Consider the following 23,441-nt stretch of genomic DNA (forward strand, 5'->3'; position numbering starts at 1 on the left):
TCCCTGTGTCTTCTCATTTTCATAATTGGACCGCTCTCTGGCTCTGCCTCCCTCTTTCTCCCTCTGCAGCATTTGTTGTTAGTGACCTTTCTGTTACGAAAGTTGCCCTTCTCCAAGGTGGCCTGCCTGCTTCAGACCTTATTGCTCGCACACACACCGCCCCCCCCCCCCGCCCCCGCTCCTGGGAGGCCTGTACAAGTCACTCCTTAAAGGGCCACATGTTTGGTGATCTGAGCCCTTTGCCAGCAGGAGTGTGTGCACTGAATCAAGAGTGGGGGCCCAGACGGCGTCCGTCAAGAATAAATGTACAGATGAAACTCGTTTCCTTCTCTTGATTGCTACAGGGGTTGATGAGGGAAAAACGTGGGCCGCATCCTCATTTGTGGAAGTCCCCTGTGTAAATGGGAAGCTGGGTAAGGGCGATTAGGAGAATTCATAACTAGCAGTTCAGCTTAGGGGCTGGTTGAACTGATGTTACCTTGCAGGGAATTTCAGGCCAGAGCCCGTGGCCCAGCCAACATTCTCTCTCCCTCTCTCTCTTTTTTTCCCTCTTTTGGCTGTCCCACAGCATATGGAGTTCCCGGGCCAGGGATCAGATCCGAGCCACAGTTGCCAGCTAGGCTGCAGCCACGGCAACGCTGGGTCCCAAACCCACTGTGCTGGGCTGGGGATCAAACCTGCATCCCAGTGCTCCCAAGATGCTGCCGATCCCACTGCGCCACAGCGGGAACTTCCGACATTCTCTGTAATAACTGGATGAAGACCTAGAAAACTTATCAAACTTGTGGATGTAGGGAACTAAATGCATTAGACAAATCAAAATTCAAAATGCTCTTGCCAGGGAGAGGCCATCAAGATGAAACCTAATAGCGGGAAGTAAAGAAGTCGTGCCTGGAATTGAAAAACCTCCACGCATTCCCTCTTGCCCAGGAAGTCATCTGACAGGCAGCTCCATGTTTAGCGGCACTGCAGGTGGGTGACAGAACAGACCATTTGATTGCATTAGGAGCAGTGGGCTGGGGTCCGGAACGAGGCCACGTCTGCAGCGCTGCATTCAACACCGGAGGCTGTGGGAGCTGAGCCCTTGGGTGTCACCCTGCTAGGCACACCCCCCCCCCTACCCCGGGAAAGGCCTGGCCTCTCACCATTTCCTCACGTCAGCCCAGAATCCTTGGGGGCGACCAGCCCGGTCCACCCAGAGGCGTTCTGGTGTTTCTGCTGAGAGATGCTGCCGTCTCGGAGCCTTGGTCCTGCCCCAAGGAGTAAATCTGCAGCAAAGTACAACCTTCCGGGGAGACTTTAGGCTCAACCCCAGGGACCCCTTTGAGGCCCCAGAAATGCACCTGTGCCTAAGGGTTGACTTTAGTCACCGCTAAAACCAGGACGCCAAGCCTAAGGCAGCATCACAGTCGCCCCGACATCCCAGGGAGCTCTCCCAAGTACTTAGTGGGCTCAGAGCATGGCAGGAACACTCTTGGCCAGAGAAGAAGTTTCTGGTTTTGGGGGGTGGGGGCTGGGGGAAAGCACGGGGTAAGGTCAGCAGTGCCCTCCAGCCCCAGGAAGGGAAGGAAGCTTCAGGGCCACCACCCTCTTCTCTTCCTTTCCAGCCCCAGTCTGCTCATCTTCGGGAAGGTGACATGGTTGAACCCCTCCCCCCCCCCCGCCAGGGCTTCTCCCAAAGGCTTCTGCTCCCCAGAAATCTCTGTGCTCCCAGACCCCAGGCTCTGAGAGGGGTCTGGGGTGGCCTGTGGTTGGTTACGGGAGGGGAGGCATGAGGATGTATCGCCTTTGCAGGCGAAAGGAAGCACAAACCTGGGGCAGAGATGGTCCCGGGACCAAGGACTTAGGCAGGACTTGGTGTCACTGGGGAGGGGCACTCAACTTGAATCGGTGTCCGAGATGGAGCAATGGAGGCGGGCAGGGCCACTGAGGAGGCAGCAGCTCCTTGAGCAGGAAGGCACATCCTGTCCATCTGGCTCCTCTCCCCCACCCCCCGGGACCTGTCCCCCAGCCCCCAGCTGGCCAGTGGCCCATGAGGTGCTGGAGCAGGATGGCCACCAGCCAGGTCACTGAGACCTTGTCATGCAGTGACATAAACTAGGAGTCACAGGGGTGCTGGCTTGGCTGGTAGCAGGAGAAGGGGAATCCCTCCCCAAAGAGGAAACAGAGCAACGCCGGGCCACGTGGGTGGAGTCCACTTTCGTGGCTCAGGGGCAGCCCCATGTCCTGGGCCGAGGCTGCCATGAATACTTCCGGTGCCCACTCGCTTGCTGGGGTCTGAGAGGCACAGCCGTGCAGGTGCTCCTGGGGCCGGTAGCCCCATGTTCTTGCGGGAAACCTGGAGACCTGAAGGGCCTGGGGTTAGAGTGCCCTCCGCCCCGATGCCTAGCCCAGGCCCAGACGGGCCCCAGCGGTGGAGCGTCATCGGAGGGCCAGGAGCGGGAGTCTGCAGCTGTCTCTGCAGTCAGGGCAGTGGATATTTTTATTTTCGTCAAAAATAGCTGTGTTCAAAAAAAAAAAAAAAAAAAAAAAGAGAGAGAAGAAAAAAAGACTCTAGAAAGCAGCAAAGAAACTTTGACAACTAGGAACGTCATCGGTGGAGGAAATAAGCAATTTCCAAACACTGAGAAGCTGTCCCATCTTCTGAGGTTCCAGGAGGGGAAGTGGGCGCCAGGGACAGAGGGTTCACCCCCACTGCTGGTTTCTGGGGAAACTTGAAACACGCCCAGGATCTTATGAAGAACCTGAGGTGGTGACATATAAATATTACCACAAAGAGATTAGGGCTATTTTTTTTTTTTTTCTCTTTTTAGGGCCGCACCTGCGGCTTATGGAAGTTCCCAGGCCAGGGGTCGAATAGGAGCTGCAGCTACTGCCACAACCACAGCCACGCAGGATCCTTAACCCAATGAGAGGGGCCAGGAATCAAACCCGCATCCTCATGGATACTAGTCGGGTTCATTACCGCTCAGCCACAGTGGGAACCCCACCCCCACCCCCGTTTAAGTGTGAGCCATCTGGGCTTCTCCCCACCCTCCTTTTTTTTCCTTTTCTTCATTCTCATAAACTGGTTCAAGTTAAGATTCTCTAACAAGAGAAAACCTAAATAAATATTTGCTTCCAAAGCCTCTTCTGACTCATCCTGTCTTCATGGCCCTTCCCACCTATGAAAAAGAGCCACTGTCTACTGAGCTTCTACAAAGGGTCAGCCACAGACTAGATATATACATCACACGTGTACACACACACACACACAGAAGGGCACAAACCAGGTCTAGGCATGCCTGTGATTGTTTTCCACCTGTGACAACGGATGGATTTAGCTCTTATTGTTACAAGTTTTCACCTCTTCCAGCCCCATCCTCCCAGCTTGCCACTCCTCCTGACCCTCTTGTCTCAGAGGATGGTAGCAGAGAACAGGATTTAGAAGAAAAAAAAAAAAAGAAAAACTGTGGTTGTATATATTTGCACCACGATATCAATGAAAACACTTTTTATAGGAGTTCCCTTCATGGCTCAGTGTTAACATACCCGACTAGGATCCATGAGAATGTGGGTTTGATCCCTGGCCTTGCTCAGTGGGTTAAGGATCTGGTGTTGCTGTGACTGTGGTGGAGGCCGGGAGCTGCAGCTCCTATTAGACCCCAGACCTGGGAACTTCCATATGCCTCAGGTCCAGCCCTAAACAGAAAAATATATATATTAAAAAGTTCCAGAAAAGGTTAATATACATGGAAAACCCCTTTCTTTTCCCATCCAGAAAAGATCATAAGCATGGACGCTCCACACTGTGAATGCAGAGGCCCCAGGAGGGCGCAGAGCCTCTGGGTGTGTGGCCAGGCACCCAAGACATGATGGGAGCTATGATGTGGTAAATGAGGGGCCAGTTAAAGAATAAAACACTAAGGCTGAAGGCGTAGATCTCGGGTCAAGGCCTAGGTCTAAGTTTCTCCCTTTGGCCCTGGTGACAACTGAATTTGTCGTTGTGGTTTTTTGTTTGTTTGTGGCCACAGCTACACTGCAGCCATTCATGGCCACGCCAGACACTTAACCCACTGAGCGAGGGCAGGCATCGAACCTGCCTCCTCACAACACTATGTCGGGTTCATAACCCCCTGAGCCCCAATGGGAACTCTGTGAAATCTGAATTTAGAAGTTAGGCCTTGGGAATTCTCTGTGATTCCGGACCCTTAGCCAGCATCCTGCCGTCCAGCCCCACCAAATTCTCCACAAAGCAAGGCCAACAACCCAAGTCACTTCACAGAGGGAACTAGACATGAAACTCTCTCCCAAATGGCACCAGCTCTGATAATACTTTTATTTTACTCGTGTGCCATTCCTGGCCCTTTTCCAAGCCAGCTCTGTTGCCTGGGGAAGGTGGCATTAGAGGCGCCACGTTGCTACCTGACACAAAGCACACCTGCGTGTTGGCCCCCTCTTCCTGCCTCCCACCCTCCACCTAAAATGGGAGATATTCTGAGCAAAGCATCCTCTCAGAAGCTAGTTTAGAAGCAAAGTTTGTGTCCATTGGCTTCCTGCCCATCTAAAGTGCTGGTTACTAGTCACGAAAATAAGCACGAGCCAACAGGCCTAGGGGCTCAAAGAATCTCGTCTGGGCTGGAAGGATGGTAGAAAGAGAGCAGCAGCAGCAGAACAGCCCCCTCCCAGGAAGTGGTGGCCTTCCAAGGGTTTCCAAAATGTCTCACCATTTCAGAGACGGCATTCACCTGTCGGCTCTCTTCTCTCTGTGTTGCGAGAACACAAGAAGCCTTGCTCGGTGTGGCCACACGACAGCCCAGAGACCTGAGCCCCGGGGCATTTGGGGGTGAGTCTGGAGACTTGCACAGGAGCCACACTGCACAAGTTGTACGGGGATGGGTACAAAGGCTGATGGGTACAAAGGCTGATGCCCAAAATGACACTCAGTGGGAAAGACCATTTCAAGGGCAGTTTCCGGGGGGGGTTTAGGCAGAGGGTTGGGGTTACGTGCAGAAACAGCACAGCCGACTCTGAGAGGCCTCTTGAAATGGGTCATGCAGTGGTCTGATTTGAGTCATCTTGACTGTTTTAAGTACAGTTAATCTTCAGCTCCAGGGTCTGTTTATTCCCATTTCTTTTTTTTTTTTTTTTTGGTCTTTTTAGGGCCATACCCACAGCACATGGAGGTTCCCAGGCTAGTGGTCAAGTTGGAGCTGTAGCCGCCAACTTACACCACAGCCACAGCAATGCCAGATCCAAGCCACATCTGCAGCCTACACCGGAGCTCACAGCAATGCTGGCTCCTTAATCCACTGAGTGAGGCCAGGGGTCCAACCTGTGTCTCATGGATACCAGTCAGATTGGTTTCTGCGGCACCCCGACGGCAGCTCCGGTTTACTCCCGTGTTTTTGAGGCCAGTTCTCAGAATCATGGCAGCTGATGCCACGGCTGTGGGCTGGTCATCGTGTAGTTAACTTTCTCCACCTGGAGGGGTTTCCCGTGCCTACAAAACAGCTCACAGGACGTGGCTCCGAATACAATCTATAGCCCTTGAGGAGGAACTTGACTTTGCTTAATGACTAAACTGTTATTATTTGGTCCTGTTTGTTTTCCTTTGCTTCTGCATTCTCCCACTTCTCTGATTAAACTGATTCTTTGGCTAAAGTTTTTCTATGGACAAAAGCTAGGCAGAGGGCTGGGGCGCGGGTAGGGGAATGACCGCAGGGCCCTGCTCTATTTCAGTAATACGTGTTCATTAAATGTTCATTAAAACATATTGGAAAATATAAAAAAGGCCGTTAAAATAAAAGCATAGGTGTTGGTTGAAAAGTACTACTCGAAAGGTCAAGTGGCCTTCACATGGCATTGAACGTGCCTGCTCACCTGCCCCCCTCCACACCACAGCTGACACCTGGGCTCACGTCCTGGCTCCGGGTTCACTTGCAGTGCAACCTTGATCAAATCACTTAACCTCTCTAAGGAGTAAAGCTAATCTACCGACCCTGGGTTGTGGCGAAGGAAAGGGCAGTGTTGGTTTGCAGGTGCCGAGCAAGGAGTCCAGGGACTTAATGCTAAAAAGGCCTGAACTCCCCGAAGGCTGTCAAGGATATGTTTGTGTTTTTTGTGGCCACACCCATGGCATTTAGAAGTTCCCCTGGCCAGGGACTGAACCCACGCCACAGCAATGGCAGTGACCCGAGCCACTGCCATGATGACACGGGATTCTTAACCTGCTGAGCCACCAGGGAAATCCAGGGCAGCGTTTTTAAAGACAGGATGTGGGAGGGCTTTGCAGGGGCGTGACTACCCTGTGGATGTTCTTCTGACTGGTTGGTGATGACGTAATCTGAAGTCAAGGTCATCACCCTAGAGTTAACTTCTCCCACCGGGTTGGGGTTTCAGTATCTGCAAAACAGCTCAAGAGATGTGGCTCAGAATATTATCTACAGCCCTTGAGGAGGAACCCAATGTCCTTGACTTTGTTTAATGGCTAAACTATTATTATTTTGTCTTGCTTGACTGTTTTTCTTTCTTTCTGCATTTTCTCACTTCTCTGATTAATTTTACTCTTTGGGACTCCGGGAAAGCCTAGGAGGCTACCGTTTTTCTCAAGAGGCAGGAGGAGGACAAGTATATAAGGGTGGCCTGTTCCGGGAAGACCTCATATGGTCCTGCTCAATTACATCAGTATCTCACCCAACTGTGCGTTGTGAGGATTAAGTCAGGTCCGGAGCGCACCACCTGAGCCCGCCCCCACCCCCACTCAGTGAACCCTCTGCAAATGGCTGTGCTGACTCGATCATTGCCATGGTCACTGCGTCCCTGCTAGTTAAAGATGTAGCTAGCTGGGAGAAGCCATGAAAGGAACGGAACTTTCTCTTCGCCAGGGCATTCCTGGGGGACCGGAGAGGAGGAGGGGTAGCTAATCTTTGGGGGCGGGGCCTTGTACCTGTAAATTCAAGGACTTCTCCCTCCATCCTCCTTTTCTTCGCGTGCATTGTAGTGTACACGACTGTCCAGCAGGGGGCACCCTCCCCCTGCCGCCGCCTCATTATTTCAGCCTTCTCTGCAGGCTGCGGGGTTGACTTCCCTCCAGCGCCTGTTCTCAGAAAGCATGACTATAATTGGGCATTTTTCCCCATTGAAATAAAACAGGGCCGCTGTCGACAGCAAGTTGTCTCAGCAAGTTGTCCACGATTTGCAGAAACTATTTTTCAAAATAACCCAAATCTATGTTGCCACAGACATTAGCTTTGCACAGTCACCCCGCCAGCCCCCACTCCAACTGCTTTACTCATTCACAAGCTTGGAAGGTACAGGCCCGGAAGGTGGGGTTGGACACGGTCTCTGATGCGAGTTAGCACAGGGGCTCTGCTACCAACTGGATGTGTGTGTGTGTGTCCGCCCCCCCACACACACTTTGTACGTTGAAATCGGAATGTGACTGTATTTGGAGACAGGCAGGGAGGACCTGATAAAGATGAGGTGAGGTCATGATGGTGGAGCCCTAATCAGATGGGACTGCTGCCCTTAGAAGAAGAGGAAGAGAAAGCAGGGCGGCTCCCCCGACACTTGCCCCCCCCCCCCCCACCCCCCGGCCAAGGCCAAGGGGGAACCCGGTGAGAAGACACCCTGAACTTCCAGCCCCCAGAACTGGGAGAAAATAAACATCTGCAGTTTAAACCACCCCATCTGTGGCTTCTTCTTTTTTTTTTTTAAACGAGACAAGCACCTATTCAGGAAAGCACTTTCTTTCTTAGATCATTATTATTGTTGGTGGTGTCATAGCCAACTCATTATTTTCTCGGTAAAACTAATACTTACAATGATGATGCCCACAGGTCTGCCCCTCCTGTGAAGTGTGAAAGCTGTCTTCTCACTCAGCACTTTCTACACCCCGCCTCGCTTCTCTGTTGCGTTTGTCCTCTCAGGCCTGCGCCGCTGCGCACCAAAGGCCAGATGCAGGCCACAGGTGCCACAAGCAAGAGAGAAAAATGAAGTGGAACCTCCTTGTAATTTTGATTTGTGTTTCTCGCAAAATTACTGATGTTGAGCTTCTTTTCATGTGCCTGTTGGCTCTCTGTAGGTCCTCCTTGTTGAAATGTCTATTTAAGTCTTCTGCCCATTTTTCAAATTTTTTTTCAATTTTTTTCTTTTTTTTTTTTTTTTTTTTTTGCAGTTGAGGTGTATGAGTTGCTTGTATTTTTTGGAGATTAAGCCCTCGTTGGTGGCATCATTTGCAACTAGTTCCTCCCATTCTGTAGGCTGCCTTTTTGGTTTTTTGATGGTTTCCTTTGCTGGGCAAAAGATTTTAAGTTTGATTAAGTCCCACTGGTTTGTTTTTGTTTTTATTTCTATTGCTTTGAGAGACTGACATAAGAAAACAGAACATTGTAAATCAACTATAATAAAAATTTTTTTTTGCTAAAGAATTAAAAAGAGAGAGAAACGACACACATGTTGTTTCCTAGTGTTGTCGAAAAATAGGACAGGTTCTCTGTTTTTCTGTGGAAAGGCATGTAAGCCAGCCTATGAATTGGCCCATGAACTTGGCTTTGCACAGCCTGCGGTGGGTGGGGTGGGGAGCGGTGGCCAGCCAGGGTGTTGGGTGCCTTGGTGCTCAGGGAGGAGGGAGAGGGCTGTGGGAGCTGCACTTCCCCGCTGGGTCATGCAGAATCCAGAACGAATGGGGTCTCCCCCACCCACCTCCCCCTAGGGCAGGCTGAAGACCAGGCCAGCCTGTTGGTCTTGGGGGCTCAGCAGCTCAGCCCCCACCCCTAGGAGAAAGCCGTGCTTGGCATTAACATTCCCAGTGTCTGCTCAGGTTTGTAGCCACCCAAACCAGCACTCGTGGCTGGACCACAGGCTGTCCCAGTAATTCTGAGATGCGGCCAGGTATGGGGACAAGCCTCTGAGTGGGAGACTCAATTGTGCGGGGTCATGGGAAGCTCTTGAGGTATATGAGTTGCTTGTATTTTTTGGAGCCTGCCCATTAGCTGTGTGGTCTTAGAGAGTTTCCTACCCTCTCTGTGCCTCTGCTTTCTTGTGTACAAAATGGGGTTAAGAAAGATCATTTCACACAGGTTTTTTTTGTTTGTTTGCTTGTTTTTTGTTTTTTTCCCTTTTAGGGCCGAACCTGTGGCACATGGAAGTTCCCAGGCTAGGGGGGCGAATCAGAGCTGCAGCTGCTGACCTGCGCCACAGCCATAGCCACGCCCGATCTGATCCGAAATCTGTGCGACCTACACCAGTGCGACCTACACCACAGCTCACGGCAACGTGAGTGGGTTAAGCCAGATCCTTAACCCACTGAGCGAGGCTAGGGATGGCACCTGCATCCTCATGGACACTAGTGGGTTCTTAACCTGCTGAGCCACAACGGGAACTCCTCACGAAGTTTTTATAAGGATTAAAGGATGGAACCTTAACTCCCTTGATATGGTGCCTGACAGGTAGCAAGTCTTCCTCAGTGGCTGCCATTGTTAAGGCAGGGGTTGGAGGACTTTCGTAAGGGATCAGATAGTAACGATGTTAGGTTTTGCCGCTGTTCGGTCTCTGGCAACTGCTCAACTCTGCTGTTCTGTATGAACACAGCCATCAGCAGTACCCGAAGGAGTGGCGAGTTGTTTCCCATTTAGCTTTGCTTAAACACAAGTGGCTGTAATTCTAAGGTGGTGGCTGTTCAGAAAGCTGGGTGATTAGGGAGGGGAAGAGGCCATGCAGTGAGGGGAGGGGGGGCCCATGCCCATAACCCTATTATTGGGAATGGTTATGACAAGCCAATGATTCTTAAGCCAGGGCCCATATACCAGCTGGGAATTTTTCAAGGGGCTTTGGGGGCTGTCTAGGAGTCCGTGGCACTTTTCTGGGAAGAGAGTTCATAGCTCTTTCTAGATTATCTCAGGTACCTGTGATCCTCAGATGGTGAAAAACCACTGTGTGAAGCCACCCAACTCCCCAAACTGCTGAAGTTCCCCAGGAGACCTTGGAGCTGTGACTGATGTGGGAGGAGATGGCCCCTGGCTAGGAGCAGGCCACAGCTGCCCCAGGAAGGCAGGGCCTCCTGGTCCCTCCCCCAGAGGCCTTTCCACCCCTACCGCTGGTTCTCCAAAGGGCTCAAGGGCATTTTCCTGCTGGTCCCCGGTCCTGAGACAGCCTCCTTGCTACCAAGATAGCAGAGAACTTTCCAGTCAACCCCGTGCGAACCCCTGGGGAGACCTGTTATTTTCAAACTCTCTCCCTTCCCCAGATCAGGCAGAACTGGGGAGCAGTTTGATGTGACCAGCTTCCTGGGTGAGGGGGTGGGGCCCTCAGTTGAGAACTGCCAAGGGCCTGAAGCGGGGGTGGGGAGACTGGGGGCTCCCCTGCTGGTATTTGCAGGAAAAGCTCCTGATTAAATTTAGCTCACACAGCAGCCCAGACAGACCAGAGCAACTCGGCAGCGCCCTGTGTTGCCCTCACGGTCACAGAGCCACACAGCCCCACTGCTGCCACCACGCTGACCCCCACAGCTGGGGCCGGGCCACTGGAGAGGCTGGCAGGGCCGTCCCGGAGGTGCGTGCCAATGACCAGTCGGGGGCTCTGGGCTGACAGGGAAGGAAAGGCAGGAAGCAGGTCAGGTGAATCTGCGTAGACAGTGATGGGGCAGGGACAGGATGAGACGCAGGTGCGAGACTCTGAAATGAGTACAGTTACTGCACCACAACCTGAGGGGAGCAGGCCAGGCGGGAAGGCCAGAAGGTGCAAAGGTACTATGGCTTTCTTGATACTTTTGTTCGTCTCACTTTTCAAAATGATAAAGGAAGGATACACCAGCCTCCAGATACTGAATTCTTGAGTTCTGGAAATGAAGCCACCAGCAATTCAGAGCTGGGAGAGGCCCCAAAGCAAGTGTGGGGTGAATCCTTTGTGCCACAGGGGCCTCTGTTCTCAGATATCTTCCTTGGCAAACTCTCTCTGGGCAGCTGCTATGCGCCAAGTCTGGTGCTCAGCACCCAGGATGAGTGGCATAGATAATACAAACTGCCCTCTAGAGCTTTCCCAGGGAGGGAGGAAGACAGAATTCATTTTGAAACCAGGCAAATTCTGGATCAGAATCCCTGCTTCCCACTTATTACCCAGGTCACGCTGGGTGTGTGCTGGCAACACCCACAGCATATGGAAGTTCCCTGGCCAGGGGTCCGCAGCTGTGACCTATGCCACAGGTGTGGCAACATGGGTTAACCCACTACACCAGGCCAGGGATTGAATCTGTGCCTCCTCAGAGACAATGCCAGATCCTTAGCCATTAGGACCACAGAGGGAACTCCCAAGTCATTTGTCCTAAGCCTACGTTTCCCCATCTGTAGACTATACAGCCTTATTCACTGAGTTGACTCAGAGATCAAAGGGGACCACAGACGTGAGCACCCACTGCCCCGCACAGAGCAAAGCTCCGTAAGTGAAGGCTGCTGGCAGCTCCCCGCGCCCCAGGGATGGTGGGGGTGCGGGGAGCACTTTGTTGATATTCTCCGTCCCTGAGCTACTATGTAAAAGTTTTCATTGACAGAGTAGAAAAGAGAAGTTTGAAGAGTGTTTTAAATCCTTTGTAGGGAGTTTCCATTGTGGCTCAGCGGGTTACGAACCTGACTCATATCTGTAAGGATGCGGGTTCGATCCCTGGCCTTGCTCAGTGGGTTAAGGATCCGGCGTCGCTATGAGCTGTGGTGTAGGTCGCAGACTCGGCTGGGATCCTACACTGCTGTGGCTCTGGTGTAGGCCGGCAGCTACAGCTCCAATTCGACCCCTAAGAACTTCCAGATGCTGCAAGTGCGGGTAAAAAGAGGAAAAAAACAAAAAAAGAAACTTTGCAGATTTAAAAGTTTACTTAATTGGACCCCCCACACCTGTGGGTTGTCATAGCCCCAATGGATCCTCCAGCTTCCAAAGAGTCCCCAGCCCAACCCCACCCCAGACAGCCCCTGAGGGCTGGGGATGGGAAGGACCACACCCAGCACCCAGCACCATGGTCTCAGGGCCTTTATTCAGGAAGGTACAGAGCATCTGCGGTCTGGTTAACAGGCACTGGGGGGGAGGGGGAGGGGTTGTAACAGCTCAGTTTTCTCCGAAGGTGTCTCCGGAAGAGGGGTGCTGAGGCCAGGAGAGCCCTCTCCTCCAGAAAAAGGCACTGGCGGGGGTGTGCCCTCTGCTTCTTCCCAAGCAAGGGCCTGGGTTACTCTCTCTCTCACACACACACACACACACACACACACACACACAGGCCAACCGGACGCAGAGACACTCAAAGCTAAATACAGCTAATGGTGGAAAGAGTCCATGGTGGTGGGTGAGGTGGGGGGGGGGGGAGAACAGTGGCCAGGGCTGCATCCGGGCTCTCTTCACAGGGCGGGAAAGGAAGTTCAGAAAGAAGGCAAAGCTTTAAAGGAGAAACAGAACCAGCCTCTCAGTCTTAGTGTTTTGTGCAATTAAAAAAACCCGACAAAATAAATATAAGTTAAAAACTTCTTACATGACACTAAAGGCACATCTGGGACAAGTAGGTGAGAAACCTCCTTCTACTGCTGAGCAGTGCTGAACACTGAGAGCCCCCCCCGGGGGGGGCCCTCCCCCCAGGAACACGGCAGGAAGGGCGCCTGCTCACCTGTGCACAGATGCACACAGCTCATCCCACCCTCCCGGCACCTTCGAGGCCAGGACCCAAGGAGTCCCCGCCTGAACCCGGCTGGCTGGGGATGGTTTTCAGATGGCCTGGGCAGGGCCTCTGGGAAATGCCAATCCAGGATCCATCTCTCCTGCCTGGATGAGGGAGTGGGGATTAGAGGGGAGGATGGGTAGAGAGAGTAGGTGCAGAAGAGGAGAACTAGCACAGGAAATACAAAACCCCAAACCCCTACTAGAATAACCCTAGAAAGATGTCACTTCCTACCATTCACGAATACAATGCCACCCAAAGCCAAGGATTGCTAATGAGGGGTGCTGTGGGCCTCCTTTGATAAACGGATCACCTGCATCTTAGCACATTGTTTGCAAACAACCGGTGCCTGCTGAAAGTGCTTGGAAAGTTTGTTCTTTTAAATCGGTTTCAGCTGGTCGCCTGTAAGTTTTGTTCATTGCATTCATTTGCTTTTGCAAAATTTTGTCACAGCTAGACTGCCGGGGTGGGGGCACGTGCTTGCCAGCCCACAGCTGGAGAACCTCTCCATCAGAAAGAAGGCTCTCTCTTCCCTGCAGACAGCGGCAGCACAGACCCCACCCCCACCCCATGACCCCGAGCTGGCTTTGGGCTTTTGCCTCCTAGGGTCACGTGGTGTCACAGGTCTCCCGAGCTCAGCCGGGTGGGGGTGTGACCCCCACAGGAGCTCACTGCTGTTTTGAACAAGAGCCAGGAAGTTTGAAAGTGATTTCCTCTTTGAAAAACTGTACTGAGACATCCTCATGGGTCCCACCTTCCGGCCCCACCAACCGTCACACCCAGAGTGAAAAGGGAAAAATGCACATGTCACATGAGCAAGTTGACAGTTCCCCCAGGGACGCCGAGGTGACAGGGGGCAGCCCAGGAGGCCCTCCCTCTAGATGGCACACACGCCGGGGGACACTCTTTCCATGTGTCCCTGGAGCAGCTCCCTGCAGAGCAAGGGGCCTGACCTCCGGTGGCCAAGGAGGGCACTTGCGCCACCGCTGCTCTCAAGGGCCAAAGAGCCAGAGTTTTGTTCTTTACAAGTCTCACAAAATTTACACTCTTCTCAAGAATATAGACCTACTTGCTTTACAATTAAAATAAGACTTACAGGTGTTCCCTGTGACTCCTCGAGCCACCTAGAGATGCCAGGCAGAGCTGCCCAGCACCCAGCTACGTTCTCTGGAAGCTGCCCACCAGGCATTGGGGAACATGGCTAAACCCTGCAGGCTAAGACCTATTTCAGGGGGAAAATGAAGCTGGTAAGGCAGCCTCCTGCTTCCTCCCTACTGGGCACTGGCCTGAGGCTCTGCCCCGTGACCAGTGGGGACTCTGGATCTCACAAGAGCCCCATGTGTGCAGCACGTTGGACCAGCTGGCTCCAGGAGGTGAGGAGATGAGGGGACAAGAGAGGAGTGTCCCCTGCAGCCTGTCCTTCTTCCCCTGAGGCTGCCTGGGCCCTGGTCCACTGCCACCCAGGCCCCAGGACCTTGCCTGGCTCCGGGGGGTGGGTGATACTCCTGGAAGCTCAGGTTTGCAGAATGTCCCTCTGAATTTGTAGGCAAAAATCACAGATGGAAGAACACCACTCCTGCCTGCCCTCTCCTGGGAAGGCCAATGTCAGAGAGCATGGTCAAGTTGGAGCTGGACCCCTCTTGGCTCCTGGAGTTGTTCCAATGCTAGAGAATTTCAGTACCGGATGGGTGGGGTTCCCTGCTTTAGCAGCCCTGCAAAGGCCACGGCAGCATCTCTGGGAGTCCCCAGGCTGCCAAGCAGAGGGTACTTAATTGATGGCCAACATGCTAGTCCTAGGGGTGCTGTGCCCCAACTACCAGAAACCTGGCGCCAGGTACCTGTTTTTACAGCCAGGCACCCCTCCCCCCTTCCCCAATCTGGGGAGCGGAGAGGATGAGGCAGAAACGGGGCTACGCCTTAGAGTGGCGCCACCGGCACCGGCCACCAGGGGGCAGCAAGCCCCCACAGGTAGCCTGCCAGAGGCTGGGGCTCTTCGTGATTCTACCACCACCTGAGCCTCCTTCCAGATCGAAACCCAAGTGGCCTCCCTGCAGGCAGCTGAGCCTGGATTGGGGCATCTCTCTACTAGTAGGAGCTCCTATTGAGAACGCCAACTAAAATCCCCAGCTCCAAACCCTTCAGTGAGGGGGTAAGTAGAAAAATCTCATCTCGTCTGCTACAAAGTGTCTTGTAGTGCCTGCCGATCCGGAGGGTCAGTTCTGGGGTTTGCACCCGGGTGGAAGTGAAGGGGAAATTCGGAAGGAGAAGGGACGCAGGGGGGAGAAGGGTCGGGACGGCGGTGAGGTGGGGCGCGGGGCGGTTTCAGCGCGCGGGGCTCCCGGGCACATTTCCGTCAGGATGTCGATGAGGTTGTTCAGGCCCGAGAGGTAGCCGTCCTCCCGGTTCCCCTCCTGCCACGGGATGTCGTGCTGCAGGGTCTGGCCCTCGGGCAGGGTGTGGTTTTCCCAAAGTCGATCATCCACACCTTGGCCTGTTCCTTCTTGTCGTGGATGAAGAGGAGGGAGCTGCCGATCACCTGGAGGGGGGCAGGGACATGAGGCGGGGAGGGGTTTGGGCCCCGCCCTGCCCCCCACAGCCGGCCCCCCAGGGGGCTTGGAAAAGCCTGAGGCTCAGTGAGCTGGACAGAGAGCACTATTTTGAGCCCACAGCCAGCCCTGGGACTTTGCCACACCCCTTGGAGACTCTGACTTCTCCCTGTCACCCCGAGGGGGAGGCGCCAAGGCGATGCCACATTCCTACCTGGGCAGGGGGCAGGGCAGGTAGAGGACCCTGTTCAGGCACCCAAAGCCCAGGAACAGGATGGGCAGTCAGGCCCAGGTCACCCCCATCCAGCAGCACACAGGGCCTGGGAGGCTGGTCCCTGCCAGGCAAAGAAGGTACCAAGGGCACCCCCTTCGCTGAGGGCCAGGTCAGGACGCCTGCCTGGGGTAAGGCACTGTCCCACATACAAGCCCGAAGGAGACAAGACAAGAGCGTGTGGGAAGGAGCTGAGGTGTCATCGTCACTCTCAGGGCCCTGGGCAGGACGGGGCAGACCTCCTGGAAGCGCTGAGCCCAGGGAAGGGGCATGTACTGCCCAGGTGGAAAAAAGGCAGGAGCTCCAGCTAACGTGGCCCCTCGCTAGACCTGAGGTTTCCAAATGAAGCTCCAGAGAGAATATTAGGCAAAACAAATTTTCAGGAAATAACAGCAAAGGGCTAAAGAAGGGCGGGCAAAAGCTTTGGGATGATGCCTGGGGCTGTCTGGGGTGGGGGATGGGGGTACAGCTGGGCCCCTGTGTGCCGTGTGCACCTGTGTGCTGTGTATATGCATGTGTGTGTGCATGTGTGTGCCTGTATGCATCTGTGTGCATGTGTGCCCTGTGTTCACATGTGTGTCTGTGTGTGCCTGTGTGCATGTGAGTATGTGTGTACACACGGGCTTCCCAGCATCAGGCCTGATGTTCCTGTCTGCCTTCTGCCCCTGCAGACAAGGCAGGAGCCAGAAAAGTTCCAGCTCTGCTCCAAGTGGTACCCAAAGACCTGCCTGTCCCTCCTGTGGATCTCAGGGTGGTGACAGGAGGCTACTTGGCTACTGGAGCAGCTCGGAGAACCTCTGCCCTGGGACCCTAGGGCGTGTGGGACACGAGTCCTGCCACAGTCACTTGGAGCGGGGGCGCCTCCGGAGCTGGCCGGCAGCAGAAGGAGAAAGAGGGAGCTGACCGTGGCGCTCGGGCAGGCCAGCCGCGGGGTGGTCCCAGGGAGCCTGGCCCAGACGTGTCACAACGAGGGGCTGATCTGGCTGCAGTCATCCTAAAAATGTCGCTGGGGGCTTTCAGAACAAGCAGGTCCGCCAGCGTGGGGTCAGGCTCACAGCCCAGTAGGTGTGCCCGGAGGTCGTAGTGACCACAGAGCCCAGCGTTCTGCCCACAAGGACACAAGTCTAATGCCTACCTCATGGCATTTGAAGAAGGGTGAGACTTCTAGGGTGGCCCTTATGTCCTTCAGCCGGTCCCGGTAGGCCATCTGGGAACAGAAAGAGGAGCAGATTTTTAAACACTTGAGGCAGGAGTGGGTTTTAGGCACTATTTGGCCCATTAGCATCACTCAGTGTCTGCGGGAGACCCTCACGCCCCTATTACTTCAACCTCCTTATCTAGAAATGAAGATACTGAGGCCCAGGGACGGGGGCCTCCGAGCCCTGGTCCCACACTTCCTCCACTCCACAGGAGGTGCTGAGAGGGACAGTGCCCAGGCAGCCAGGCGGCCTCCTGGAGCCCCTCACATGCGGGTTTAGGTCCTTTTTGGACTGCCAGCAGTGCAGACAGCACCAGAGAGAGCCCGACTGTGGTGTGTGTCTTCCTGACACCAACTTCAGTTTGTGACTTTTTTTTTTCCCACTTTTGGCCACCCTGCAGCATATGGAGTCCAGGGCCAGAGATCAGATCCAAGCCACAATTGTGACCTAAGCCACAGCTGTGGCCCTGTGCTGGGCCAGGGATCAAACTCGTGTCCCAGGACTCCCAAGGTGCTGCCAATAGCATTGTGCCACAGTGGGAACTCTTCAGTACCCTGACCTCCGGAAGGACAGAGTAAGTAAGAGCCAGAGCCGCAAATATCTCTGCCAGTGGCCTCTTCATAGAGCTGGCCCTGGGGGCACCCACCCTCCCCAGGGGCTGGGAAGGAAGCATGTCGCACACAGGCACGCACGGTTCCTGGATGTCATGTGCAGCACTGCCAGTCTGGGGTTCAGCCAGGTGCAGGGGCATGCAGTCTGTGACAGGCTTTGCTGATGAGCTGAGACCCTCCCCGCCCCGGCAGGTGATCAGGAGCCAGATGCTCAGGCTATAGAAGAGCTGGCGTGTGGGCCCTGTGACTGAAGCCGCAGCTCCTGCCAGGGGCCAAAGGCAGTCTCCCCCAGGCCAGTCTCCAGCCAGGGCCAAGGCAGTCTCCCAGCCAAGGGCAATCCCCCAGCCAGGAAAGGGGGGGAGGGAGATTCCTCAGCTGCAGCGGGGCTGAGGCTCCCAGGAGAAAGGCTGTGTGGGTGCTGCCCTCCCCACTCCATGCCAGGGAGCCTGTGAAGGAGAAGACACCTCTCCTGGAGGCTCCAGGGCTCAGGTCCCCAGGGTACCTGAGCCTGATTGTCACGGGGCACCCTGCCCTGGCGGTGTGGGGGCTCGGCACACCCTACATCTCAGCTGATCCCAGTGGTCAGAGCATCTGCCCAGCCTGCTTTCTGCTGGGGCAAAGTCACTCTGGCATGTTCTGCCACCCCCATGCTCAGAGGACCAGTCAGTCCTTGCAGGGAGGAGGGTGATGTGACACCCCCACCCCCTCTGGGCACACCTCCTCCCCTTGGCCTCAGCCTGATGGAGGCCCGGCCAGGCCCAGAAGTGCCGGATGCTGGCTGCCAGCCCACCTGCCCCTTCGTAGCTGCGTGTCCTTGACCTCTCAAGTCTGCTCATCTGCAAAATGGGGGCAAGGATGCCCACCCGTGGCAGGGGGCTGCTCTGAGGATTGGCGAGCACTTAGCCCACGACCTTGCCGGCAGCTGGTGCAAAAGGGGACAGAAACGTTTTCGGGAGCCGTGGCTGCCGGCCCAGGGAAGGAGTGACCAGCTAAGGAAGGAGCGAGCTGGTCACTGTGCTGCCCATTTACCCGCCGACGGGGCGGACAACCACACCGCCTTCCTCTTCACCTTCCAGACGTAGGTTTGGGGCCAGGGCTTTCTGCATGGGCACTACGGCTGCCGGCCTGGCTCAGCCTAGCTGGACAAGAACCCCCAGAGACGACATGGCCCCCTGCCCAGACTCCGTGCCCCCCTGGCCCCTTCTCACCAGGATGTTAGGGTTGCCTTTAGTGAATTCTCTGAAGGCCTCGGTCACCTGCTCCCTCGTCTTAGTCTTCTTGAAGTCCCGGTTCACAGAGCCATCTTCTTTCTGAGAAGGAGAATGACATCCCATCCAGGAGGGGGTTGGTGGAGGGCACACAGGCAGGCCAGCACTCACCCCCTGGGGGTCCCAGAGCCAGCCGCCAGTCCTGGGTGGACCCCAGGGTGGCACACGGAAGTGCTGCGACCTGGCCCGGGTGGTTAATGGGATGGCACAGCAGAGGGGAGCCTGTGCTGGATCCTGACGGAGGAGAGCAAGGGGCGGCACTCCCATCCTGGGCAGAGTGAAGGGCAGCAGGGAGGCCTGGAGGCATGAGGGACGTGGGGCCAAGAACGGAGGAGTGGCCCATCCTCGGGGTCCTGAGTGAGCTGCAGGGGCTGAGGGAGATGCAAGGGCTACCAGCAGCCCAGGCTCTGGAACCAGGGTGCCTGAAGGTCCTGCCGACCAGGGACACCCTCCCCACAATAGACGGGAGAGGGGCGTTCCCTGCCCCAAGTCCAGCTTGATTCCCTTTGTAATTGAAGGTCTCTTACTTAGCTTCCCTGAAAGCCAAGAAGCACACAGCCTGCCCATCCTGCCCCCTGAGCGCAAGCGATAGCCCCATTTCCTGAGCCCAGTAACTACATGGTTCCAGGCTGCTCAGGCAGCCCGGGTGCTTTGCACCTCTAAGAGGAAATCTGTTCTTTCAGGACAAAGAGTGAGAAAGGCTGGGTCCACTAGGAGCCCCCAGACTGGGGTCTGTGCATCACCAGGGTGGAGGGGAGCTAAGGCGCCAGGGCTGTGGCTGCAAGAACAGAACGCTGGGGCAGAGGTGGAGATCCCAGGGGTCGGCCAGAGTCAGGGTACCCGCACCCAGCTCTGACCAGAGGGCTGGCCAACACGGGCCAAGAAGGGACAGAGAACAGAAACCTAAGAAAGGTCAGGGGCTGTGCTCTGCTGGGGACAGACAGTGGCCTGAGACCAAGGGGCCAGGGCCTCATGGCCCCACTCCATCGGTGAAGCGCATGGCCGAGCTGGCTCTCAAGTCTAACAGCCAAGGAGGTGTGGAGGGGGTTCCCGGAGCCCTCTTGGGAGGGTGAAGAGGAGAGGAAAAAAAAAGAGGTGGCCCGGAAGTGGGGGTGCCCAGACTGCAGCCCCACCGGAGGTGTCTGGTGACCTGAGAGGCAGTGGCTGGCCTCAGGGGCAGCCGCCTCCCTGGCCTGCATCCACAGCCCGTCCTGACTGTGGGGGCCGCAGATAGAATGAGCCAGCTCCTCGCACGGGCATCCAGCAAACTGGCTCCCCAGCAAACTGGCTCAGGGCTGGGCAGGGCTTGACGCCACCCCCTCCAAGGCCCCAGGCCCCTACACGCCACCCCTCTGAGGCCCAGACCAAGGAGTGCGTGGGCCAATTTTCCCGAACGTCTGCACCTGGGGCTGGCGGCCCACACCCTGGGCCTTCGTGGGGAGGCATCTCACAGCCTCCCAAGGGTCCCGGGAGCAGCCAGACCCCTTGGGGTGAAGGCCAGGGAGCCCAAGGACCCAGTGTCGGCAGAGGTGCTGAGTGCCACAGGCTGTCCTCACCTTGATGCCCTCGATCCTGAACCCCAGGGTGGCTGTGGAGCTGATGGTTTCCCTCCACTGCATGTAGCGTGGCTTGGTCACGGCCCGCTGGGCCTTCTCCTCCTCGGTGGGGGCCTCGGGGTCCACCTCGATCATCTTCTGGTACATGTCCTTCCGGAGGCTGGGCTTCTTCCGGGCCTTGGTCAGCTCCTCCTCCAGGTAGGTCCTGAGGGAGGGGGCGCATGAGGGCCGCTGGCTGGGCCGCAGGCAGCCCCGGCCAGTCAGGCTCCTCCGGGACGGGCACGCGTTGCTGTGGGCTGGGCCTGGCTCTCGACGGAGGAGGGGGCCGCCTTGCCTAATGGGGGCAACCTCATTCCCGGACCACTGGGGAGGCCTGGCACAGCCCAGGGGCAGGCTCACGGGACCAGCCAAGGAGGGAGGAGGAGGCAGGGTGCTTGGCGGCTCGTCCTGCTGGGTGAGGGTGGGAAGGGGACTGAGGGCAGGTCCTCTCAGCCCTTGGCGGTCCCCTTCCCCCTTGGCTGCCTGGGTCCCTTCGCAAAGCGAGGGCTTCGGAAGCCAGCACCTCTGTGGGCCGGGGAGCGCCTTCTGTCTCCTGCCCCCACCCCACCCATCTCCCCAGTGCCGTGGCAGCCTGAGGGCTCTCTCTGAAGAGGGACCATCCCCTAGCGTACAGAAGTCAGGCCAGAAGGTGGCCTCTGAAGCGGCCACAGTGCTGGGGGAAGAAGCCCATGACAGGTGGGAAAGCCTGGGGGCTCCTCAGCTTTGGTTCTATGGCAGAGACTTGCTAGGCTTCTCCTGTGCCTTTTCTTTCTTTCTTTCTTTCTTTTTTTTTTTTTTTTTGGTCTTTATAGGGCTGTACATGCGGCATATGGAGGTTCCCAGGGTATAGGTCGAATTGGAGCTGCAGCTGCCAGCCTACATCACAGCCACCAGATCCAAGCCGCATCTGCAATCTACACCACAGCTCATGGCAATGCCAGATCCTTGACCCACTGAGCGAGGCCAGGGATCGAACCCACGTCCTCATGGATACTAGTCAGGTTCATTAGCCCTGAGCAATGATGGGAACTCCTTTTCCTGCTCCTTGGACGTGGGCTCTGAGAAAATGCAGCCAACTGAACTGTGCACTGCCCTGCCTGCCGCACATGTGATGTGTGGTGGGGTGCCAGCTGTACTGGCGGGGGTCCTTAGAAAGCTGCAGAGGTAACAGGAGCAGGGGCAGTACATGATCCGGGCCCCTGGCTGCCTCCCTGACCCCCATCGCCAACGGGGCGAGCCACCCCTGCGGCACTCACAGGTGTGGCGCACATCACCACCCTCTTCCCAGCTCCTATTTTCAACTCCCCTCCTCCCCTGACAACGGGCTCAGCTGCTGCCTGGGACCATTCCTGGAACAGAAATCCGCAGCCTTGGGTCAGGAGAGGGAAGTTTTCTCCCTGCACCTGCGGGGTGGCCTGTGACACAGGCCTGCCCTCCACTGTCCCCATCTGTTCCTGGAGACTGCTCCTCCACTTCCCATTGTTATTGTCAACCCGCTGGGTTGGGACCCAGAACAGACTGGTCACATCCATGAAATCTTTAAAAGATAGGTTTCCAGAAATCACGGTACCAACTCTTACAAAAAGAAAGCTAATCCTTGGATGTGAACTTGGACCTGGTCACTTAGGACCTTCCAGGAGGCGAAGAGGACCATAAGGAGCTGGTCTCCCCTGGCACACACGCACATGCATGCACACACACTACTGTATACACTCCCATGTACACACAAGTATGCACATACTACATATGCACACCCATGCACACACAAAATACATTATGCATGCCCATGCATTTAGAGCCAGGTCAGTGATGACAGCTGCAGGGCAGGCTGCTTTTCCATGGACTTGTGTCACACTGGCCCGTGTGTGTGTGTGTGTGTGTGTGTGTGTGTGTGTGTACTGTACGCGCCACATGGCTAGGAAAGGGCCACCATCCCAAATGCTCCTGAGTGCACTGTGGGGCCCACAGGGTGGGTGGGTGGCTGCACTTCTGCAAAGAGTTCTCAGTAGCGCCTTAAATAGGAAGCAGGCCTCAATGTCAAGTCCCTTTCCACATGGGGCTTTCTCCATGAAGGGCCCGCACGTGCTCAGTCTGGGCAGAGTCGCTCGCGCTGGTGGGGGGAGGAAAGGGGTTGGACACAGATGCCCACACGCATCACCAGCTGGATGGCAGGGCTCCCCTGTGAGAGGAGCCACAAAGCCGCCCGTGGTGTCCTGGCAATGGCCTCGGCCACCTGGCCCACCCCGGCAGGAAGGTCAGGCCTCCATGTCACATGGGGGAGCAGAAGCCTGCCTGGTGAAGCCATAAGACTAAGGAAAGGGGGGGAAATGAGGGGAGCCTCCACTCCAGTCTCCCCCTTGCAGCTCATGTCATGTCTTGGGGAGCCGCCCCGAGGCCCACAGAAATCCCACCCAACCGATGCACGGTGCTTGCTGCCTTCTCCCTGGGGAGGCTCTGTGCCCTCCCAGGCCCCCTTTCTGGCTCCACCAGTGATTGGCTTCTGCCCCATCCGGCTCACCAGGGAAGGGAGTGGCCGTCGTGGGCAAAGCCGGCGTCACTGTCCCGACTGCACATTTGTGAGATGCCAGGGGTGAGGTCCAACCAGAACCCCTGGCCTGGCCTCGCACACAGGAGGCCTCAGGACAGCCCAGAAAGCCCGGCCTCCTGACAGCCTCAGACACCGAGCCCGGGATCTGCCACCCGGCCAGCGGGGCGCTGAGGAACAGGGGTGCCCTGTCGGAGGAGCCCGGCTCACCTGATGCCCATCTTGCAGTCCATCACGCATGGGGAGTCGAAGTCAGCCAGCAGGTCGTCCATCTGGTTGTAGCGCTCCCCGTCCTTCACCACATCCCCGTGGTAGGCGGGCACGAAGGGCTTCAGCACATCGGCCATCAGCCGGTCCAGGCAGCGCTGCTCCGACTCACAGTGCTTCTTCAGAATCCTGCCATTGGCAGCGGCCTTGAAGCTCCCTGCAGAGCAAGGGGGGAGGAGGCCCTGGGTCCCCAGCCTTGGTCCTCGCGGCTCTGACCCACCTGCCAGGCACGCCCACCCCCCCATCCCAGAGCCTGGGGATGCTGAGGGGCTTGCCAAGCAGAGGGCCAAAGGTGTGCTTATGTCCCTGCTGGTCGACCAGCAAGCCCTTCAAGGGGAGTGGGTGTGAGTCCCCATCCTCCTCTCTGCCCTGACGTCCCAGACCCAGGCTCCTCCTCTGAAGATGAAGGACCCCCGTGCTCGCTGCTGGAGGGTCTTGGGGAGGGGTCTGTGCCACAACCTAGCTGCCC

General features: G+C 56.1%; 1 protein-coding gene across 1 annotated transcript in view; it reads right to left on the reverse strand.

The window, feature by feature from the left end:
• ITPKB (inositol-trisphosphate 3-kinase B) overlaps positions 11,829-23,441 on the reverse strand; it is a 106,704-nt gene continuing 95,091 nt past the window's right edge. Inside the window, 6 exon segments of the mRNA XM_021064414.1 lie at positions 11,829-15,122; positions 15,125-15,206; positions 16,623-16,694; positions 18,506-18,607; positions 20,122-20,326; positions 22,916-23,138. Of these exon segments, the coding sequence (XP_020920073.1) occupies positions 14,884-15,122; positions 15,125-15,206; positions 16,623-16,694; positions 18,506-18,607; positions 20,122-20,326; positions 22,916-23,138 (923 nt within the window). The 3' untranslated portion in view covers positions 11,829-14,883.

Source organism: Sus scrofa, chromosome 10, assembly GCF_000003025.6.
Source record: "Sus scrofa isolate TJ Tabasco breed Duroc chromosome 10, Sscrofa11.1, whole genome shotgun sequence".
Lineage (NCBI taxonomy): Eukaryota > Metazoa > Chordata > Mammalia > Artiodactyla > Suidae > Sus > Sus scrofa.